The following is an 8123-nucleotide window of genomic DNA, read 5'->3' on the forward strand; positions in this document are numbered from 1 at the left end:
AGTACTTAAAATATTTACTGATGAAGATCAAAGTGCACAGCCTTCAGTATGGATTACATCTCAATGTAAAGAAAACAAAAACCCTCACCACTGGACCAATAAACAACATTCTTATCAACGGATAAAAGATTGAAGTTGTCAAGGACTTCATTCTTCTTGGATCAACTATCATCACTCATGGAAGCAGCAGTCAAGAGATGAAACGATGTATTGCCATAGGCAAATCTGCTGCACAAGGCCTTTTAAAAGTTGAAGAGCCAAGATGTCAGCTTGAGGACTAAGGTACGCCTGACCCAAGCCATGGTATTTTCAATAACCTCATGTGCATGTGAAAGCTGGACAGTGAATAAAGAAGACTGTAGAAGAATTGATGTTTTTGAGTTATGGTGTTGGAGGAGAATACTGAAAGTGCCATGGACTGCCAAAAGAACCAATAGATCCGTTTTGGAAGAATTGCAGCCAGAGTGCTCCTTGGAGGCCCAGATGGCCAAACTTCGTCTCTCATACTTCGAACATATTGTCAGGAGGGACCAGTCACTGGAGAAGGACATCATGTTTGGTAAGGAAGGCAGAAGGTCAGATTAAAAGAGGAAGACCCTCAACGAGATGGATTGGCCAAGTGGCAGCATCGATGGACTCAAGCGTGACAACGGTAGTGACGCTGGCCCCAGGATCAAGCAGTGTTTCGTTCTGCTGTGCGTAAGGTTTCTATGAGTTGGTGCTAACTCATGGCACCTAAAAACAACAACCTCTACTGATCCAACCATACCTGGAATTGTGTATAAGAAAGATGCACTAGAAATTTCACAGAGAAGTGAAAGGGGGAGATGTGAACATTCTCCACCATTTCCAATATTCCAAGCTCCATGCCAGTTGGGAAAAAAGGGGAGAGGCACAAGAACAGTGGAGGGGAGGAGAGAAATTATACAGCTTATTAAGACATGAGTATATCGCTATACTGAAACATACTGTTTGTAGTTATTTAAAAGAAAAACTGTTAAGTGTGGAAAACTATTCCTGAGAATTACCAGTTACCTAAGAATTCCCAGAGGGGAGGGAGAATGATTGGGAATCAGAGCTTTGGGGGCCAACCACCAAATTATTTCAACTTCCCAAAAGTTCAGCAGAGCTACGTGGTGAGGGTAAGGGTCAAGAAGCAGCTGGTCCTCAGAATAGCACCCAAGAGGCGCCCAAGGGCTTTTAAAAGCAGCTGCCTAGTTACTTCAGTCCCAGCTGTAAGCAGAGCACTGGAGCTCTGGTCCCATTCCGTTTCCACTTGGAGGACAAACTTACACATTCCTCAAACCCCAACTGAGGAGCAGGGCTGTGGTATGGAAAGGAACCCAGATTCCTGAAGGGATGATGTCATCTGAGATCTGGGAGAGCTGGCTGTGAGGCTCAAATTCAGGGTCAGGCTGCCATTGCCCACACAGGAAACTGGACTGTAAACCAGCTGGGCTCCCTGGGGTGTGATTCCAAGACAAACACAACTAGGTTCAAATCCCTACTTTGACCCCTAACTCCTTTTGGACTGTAGTCAAGCTGCTTGACCTCTCCAAGCCTCATTTAAAAATATCACCTACTTGACCTTATAGGCTAGTTTAGAGAATGACATGTCCTAAGGAGCTCCAGTAGCGTAGTGGCTACGAATTGGGCTGCTAACCTCAAGGTTAAGAAAGGTGTGCGACAAGCCATGCCGTGGGAGAAAGATGAGACTTTCTGCTCCCGTAAAGATTTACAGCCTCATAAACCCTGTGCAGGGTCACTATGAGTCAGAACCGACTCCAAGGTGCTAACAACAACCTTATAAGGAGTCCTGGTGTGGTGCTGTGGGTTACCATGCTGGACTGCAAAGTCAGTTTGAACCTCAAGGTCGGCAGTTCAAGCTTACCATCTGCTCCTTGCAAACGCTATCTGTATAGATCGCTATGGGTCAAAACTGACTTGTTGGCACTTAACAACAACAACAACATTTATAAAGTAAGCAGCTTGGGGCTTGGCCCACAGTGTTAGTTGTGTGATTATTCATCAGCAACCTGTTCTCAGGGAACTCAAATGGGGAAGCCTGAATGGTTCTGGAACCAGAAATCAGACTCAGCCAGTGGTCCGAGTCCTTGAAGAGGTCTTCTCACCCTAATGGAAGATGATAAAAAGAATCACTTCCTCCTGGGGACATGTATTGACAAGTTGATATCCTTAAATGGAAACAGCTCACACAAAGTATTAAGAATCTTCAGACCTCAATGAGGCTAGGGGATATGGTAGGGAATGACCATGAAAAGACAACTCACAAAGGAAAAAATGCAAATAAATATTTGAAAAAAAAAAAGTGTGCAAGCTCACTAATTTAAGAACTTTAAGTGAAAGTCACTGTTAAATGTCTTTTTTTTTTTTTTTTTAATCTGTTAAATTAGCAAAGATGTTCTGAAATGAGGATCCCAAATCGTTGACTATACTCTCAGACTGATGGGAGTGGAAATGGACACAAGCTTTTCATGCAAAGCCCTGGGCTCCTGCCACCTGCCCCCACTAGGGTCTTGAGGATCACTCTTAATGCTCTTTTCTTCCCCCATTTCATCAATTACTACCTGGAACCTCAAAGTACACTCAAGATTCCTACCTCCTGCCTCTGGTACAAATTCCCTCAAGCCCAGCTGTAAAGGTAGAATCTAATGGGAACTGATCAAAACCTATCTCACCACATAGGCTGGTACCCACAGTGTGAAGATTAAGGGCCTTGGGAGACATGGCGGACAGAAGGGAGGAGTGGCATGTTGTCTCCTTGAATTGTCTAAAGTGGTTGAATTGCCGTTTTCTTGAACAATTACTTGATTAGTCAAGAAACAAAACTGAAACAAACTACAAGTAAGGCTTTTGTGGGCAGGTATTCTTCTATTCCAGTCTTGCAAAACACAACTGACACTTCAGAGAAATGCAACAAATGATGCAAGATGGACACAGGGATGTAACAGGCATTGCAGTGTGGTAGACGACAGGGTGGGGGGCGGGAGATGGCAGGAAACGGGCCAGGGGTCGGTGAGAGTCTTGCAGGTCTTAGGAATCTTTCACATGAAACAACAGGGAGCAAGTAAAGCCTTCTGCTTTGAGAAATATGTTATGAAGGCACTGGGCAGTAGACTCCTTTATGGGAACCCAGCGGGTGGGGAGTGCGGCAGCACAGCAGCCACAGAGCTCCACACACCCATCAAAGGCATCCAGGAATCTGCTGTTGGTGGTAGCTAGCAACAGAGTTCCTGGGCTACAACCTTGGGCCAAACAGGATGGACAGAGGGACAGAGTTATCAAACCAAGATCCAGGAGGCAGTGAGTTGCCCACATGAGTCAGTAGGGGTTGGGAGTGCGGCCCTGAATGCAACCAAGTCTCACCCCACAATCATAAGCATGCACAAACACACTTTTTCACTCAGGAAAGCTCAATCCTTTTAACTGGGAATTATTTCCCAATTAGAATCAACGTGAGACTAAGGCTTAAAACTGTTGGAGCTCTAAGAACTGATTGAAGTTTTCATCCTGGCTTTTGGTCCCTAGGAAAAGCCAGCTCAGAAGCAGGAAGAGCCATTTCCAAATGCAACCTGGTTGTTTTTTTCTGGGCCAGACATTCTCCCTGCCTCATTCCTTCCCATTCTCTATTATCTTCCACTGACTCTTGCTGTTTTCTTAAACTATTCCTGAAAAATCTAGCCTTGCCCCAGCTAAGAAATAACCTTGGACCCAGTAACCCCCAGGGGAGAGGCCTGTAGAAGGAAGACTGAATTATAGACAAGCTCAATTGAGGAGGGGTGAATGCAGACATCTGGGCAGACCCCACCATGGCTGCTAGCATAATCTTCTGTTATCAAAGGAAGTACTACTATTCAGTGATCCTCTTAGCCCCTTGCCACCTTTCCCATACACAACTCTTTTATTTATCAACCCACATTCAGTGGCCAAAAAAGGTGAATATCTTTGGAGCTCTCCAAAGATTACTCCCCACCTCACTTCACCACACTTCAGTACAAATTCCTCAGCAAAATGCAGGTTTGGTTAAAGAAAGAAAGGATGTTTCTCTAGAGGAAAGAAATTTACCAAGCTGAGAGCAGGAAGAGCCATGAATCAGAGTGAACCCTGGAAATGGAAGCTCTGGAGGTTGTCCCCATCTCAGAGACTGTGTGGGGTTCAAGGGTTTGGAGACTGGGGAGGCATGTCATGATGAGGGTGGAGAATCAACCATTGAGATGCAATGTTAAGAGAAAGAAATGTTAAGTTCTTTAAGTTAAAAAATCCAAGCATCCAAGTTAGAGATAGAGGAGTGCTGGCCTAGCATTTCTCATATAATAGGATCTGGAAGCTTTAAGTGACCTTCAGCATATTATGAAAGTGCAATACGAAAGAGATGGCAGCCAGAAGGCAGACTTGCAGAATGTGCCCTTCGGTGGTATAAATTATTGAATATGGCTGCCTGAGTGTTTAAAAAAAAAAAAATGCTAACGTGAATAGAGAAAAGCACTGTTAACTGATAGTATATGGATGGGATTATAATCATTGTAATGAAACAAGGTGTATGATTTGTTGAATGTAAAACTGATGATCTGCCCTGTAAACTTTTACTTAATCCACAATAAAAACCTTAAGAAAAGAAAGTGCAATATGATATGGCTGCTATACGAGGGGGGGCTTCAAAAAAACTTATGGAAAAATGGAATAAAAAGATAATAGAATTTTTCCATGAACTTTTTCAAGTCCGCTCATATATTAAAACCACAATCTTTTTTTTTTTTTTTTAAAGACAACAGCATTCAGCAACAATATTGGAAATATGAGATACGGGCCATAGGAAGTACAACTGATATTCCAAATTGCTTAGACAACAATTTAGAACACTGTTCTAAATAGGGGATTGTTTCAGAGGACTAATTACAAACTAGCCATTGTCCTAATAAGATCACAGGAGAGTGAGGTCTAGAAATGACACACTAAAAAGGGGGCGAAAAGAGATGCCTGTAGACAGTAAAAAACCAAGAAAGATGCAGAAGGCCAGAGATTCGAGGTCTGATAATCCCATCAACTTCTAGTGTCAGCATTAGAAATTAAGGGTCATAAAATCATGGCATTTGAGAGTAGAGAAGAATTTTGTATGCATTCTAGTCTATGCTCATTTTATAGATGAGAAAACTAAGACCAAAAATTTTAAGTGATTGCCTAACTAGATGAAGTAGGATCAGGGCTATACTTTAAGCCCTTGATTTTTACTCCTAGTCCCTTCTGTTTTAAGAGCATAACGTTCAAGGGAACTATGAGTTCCCAAGGAAAGTCAGCATGTTCTGTCTGCTCCAATTCAAAGGGCAGCAAAAGGCTCATTGGAGAGATGTGATTGGGAAGATGAAAGAACAAAGATTCCTGTTCAGTCTAAGAAAAGAGCTTCCTAACAACAAAATCTGCTGGTTAGGGTGGACTGCTCTGTTAGGCTAAAGAGGAGGTCTCCCCTTCCTGAGAGAGGTTCAGACAGAGGAAGGACTGCTGCTGATGGCGGGAAACTGTCTACTCTAAAATGCCATGGTTCCCACATAAAGCGAGGAAGGCTTCCCACATACAGAAGGACGGGAGAAGGCTGAAGCCAAAGTGATGAGCAGGGTGTACAGTGAGGGTGCTGAGTCAGAAAGGCAGCATGGGACAGGGAAACAGGCCTCTCAGATTCTAAGATGTCCCCAGCTCCTCCTTTAAGAAAGGAAAAATTTTGAAATCAGAATTGCAGGCCAGGACCAACACTGTTCTTAAGTTTAAGAAGAATTCAGTAAGGATAATGATAGCAAAGGCGTCAGGTTGAGGACTAAGGTACGCCTGATCCAAGCCATGATATTTTTAGTAACCTCATATGCATGTGAAAGTTGGACAGTGAGTAAGGAGGATCATAGAAGAATTGATGCCTTTGAGTTATGGTGTTGGAGGAGAATACTGAAAATGCCATGGGCTGCCCAAAGAACCAATAGATCTGTGCTGGAAGAAGTGCAGCCAGAGTGCTCCTTGGAGGCCAGGGTGGCCAAACTTCGTCTCTCATACTTCAGACATATTGTCAGGAGGGACCAGTCACTGGAGAAGGATATCATGTTTGGTAAAGTGGAGGGACAGAGAAAAAGAGGAAGACCCCCAACAAGATGGACTGGCCAAGTGGCAGCATCAATGGACTCAAGCGTGGAAACAACTGTGAGGCTGGCTCAGGACCGGGCAATGTTTTGTTTTGTTGTGCATAGGGTCGCTATGTGTCGGTACCAACTCAATGGCACCTAACAACAACGACAACAAATAATAACTAGTGGAGTCCCAGTGTGGCACTGTAGAATAAGCACTAGATTTCTAACTACAAGGTTCAAATCCACCAGCTGCTCCTCAGAAATCCTATACAGGGTCACTATGAGCCGGCTCTGACTTGAAGAGACACAAAGACAGTGGATATTAAAGCAGACAAGATTCTAACTGAGCATAACCTAGCTCCTTGACCAACAAGCAGAGTGATAAAACACTGACTTACAGCAGGAAGTGTAGCTACTCAGCCATTTCCCGAAGGGCACATTCTGTTTTCTGGCTCAGATTATCAGCTGTCACCAGGCTGCAGACCTGTCTAGATGGCTGACCAGAAAGCCTTCCAAGTCTCAGTCTGGCATTTCTAGCCTTCCCTAGGAATGTTCTCAGCCATCCCAGCACCACCAGGTCCAGAGGAAAACATCTGTCAAGATGTCACCCCAGACTTTGTGGCATTTCTCCCCAGTTTGCATTCGGATGCTTCACACAACACCGCTACTCTCACTAGCCCATCTTCTCCCTCACACGACCTGTATCATCACTAGGGATATCCTGGCTTTGTGACACAGCTCATTGGCTTCTACCCAAGGAAAATGAGTTTTGCTTCTCAGTCTCTTTCTCAATCCTGTGAGACTAATTCATCATGTGAACTGGAAAACCCCTTTCCAGCCATAGCCAAAAATCTTTCTTATTCTGGAGCCCAGTTAAGCTGGGAAGAGAGAGAGTTCACTGCTCTGCAAATTTCAGAGGTGAAAGTCACTATCACTATCACTAAAAAAAAAAAAAATTTCAATTTGACAAAAAGTCTGGAAATGATTCACACAAAGAAAGTCTGACTTGGTAATTTCAAATTCATTCACAGCCATATAAATCATTTGCAAGTGGAGGAGAGAAGGGAGGAACAAGAAATTCCAAGGATCCAGTGTTAACTGGGGCTACACACAGCTTTTTTGGAGGAGGGGGGCTGGCAGGGGTGAGTAAAGAATAGAATTTGGCTCTGGACTAAAAAAAAATAAAATAAACCAGAAACCTTGGCAGAACCTACCACACAGTCCCAGAACAGCAAAGACTAAGTTGTTCCCACCCCTATTTTTAAGGCTTCCAAGAAAACCATCTCAATTAAGCAGATTGGGGGGAGGGGGAGGAACTAGCCAGAGGAGTAGGAAGGGGAAGGGAGTTTGTAGCAGGATCAGGAAAATGGAATTTGCTTCTATTTGTTGTACACACGCTGAAATGGCTCCATTACCCACTCACCTACCCACCCCCATTTCAAAGTCACTGACCTTTGCCAAGAAGGTGGCGTTCCTAATGGAGCCAACCATCTCTCCACCCTTGGGGTGAACCTTGGCCACGTGCATCCACATGCGTTCCCAGGTGTGGTTGTCGATGGGGAAGCCGCTCTTGTTAACATGAAATAGCACCCCGCCGTCTTTGTCCTCCTCTTCCGAGCCCCCGCTGGTGGCGAGGCTCACTGGCCGCGCGTGGCTGCTTCGGGACCGGGTGCCTTTGGCGCCTTTGGGGTGGGGGCAGTGGTGAGTCTCCGACGCAGAGCCAGTCATGGTGGGGCCGGGGCTGGGTGGGGCGGGCGAGTCGCGCGGCGGCGGTGATGGGGGGCGTGTGCGCGCGCGGGCGCGACGCGGGGATCAGCGCCCCGCGGGGGCGGTGTTCTCCATGCCTCTTGCTGCCGCAGGACGCGGTAAAGGGGAGCGGCGGCTGGAGCTCCACGGAGGAAGCCGGGCTGTGGCTCACTGGCCGTGCCTGAAATCAGTTGAGACACAGCAGACATCCAGCTAAGCGGAAACCCAGAGGAATCCAGGTGGGGCAGT

At 45.3% G+C, this 8123-nt stretch overlaps 1 protein-coding gene across 2 annotated transcripts in view; it reads right to left on the reverse strand.

The window, feature by feature from the left end:
• The window catches only part of VASH2 (vasohibin 2), a 48213-nt gene extending 40357 nt beyond the window's left edge, over positions 1 to 7856 (reverse strand). For both annotated transcript variants that reach the window (XM_006834014.1, XM_006834015.1), the window contains exon 1: positions 7581 to 7856. In XM_006834014.1, coding sequence (XP_006834077.1) covers positions 7581 to 7856 — 276 coding nt within the window. The remainder of the gene's footprint in view (positions 1 to 7580) is intronic.
• Between the last annotated feature and the right edge of the window lie 267 nt (positions 7857 to 8123).

This window comes from Chrysochloris asiatica, unplaced genomic scaffold (genome assembly GCF_000296735.1).
Source record: "Chrysochloris asiatica unplaced genomic scaffold, ChrAsi1.0 scaffold00009, whole genome shotgun sequence".
Taxonomy (NCBI): Eukaryota; Metazoa; Chordata; class Mammalia; order Afrosoricida; family Chrysochloridae; genus Chrysochloris; species Chrysochloris asiatica.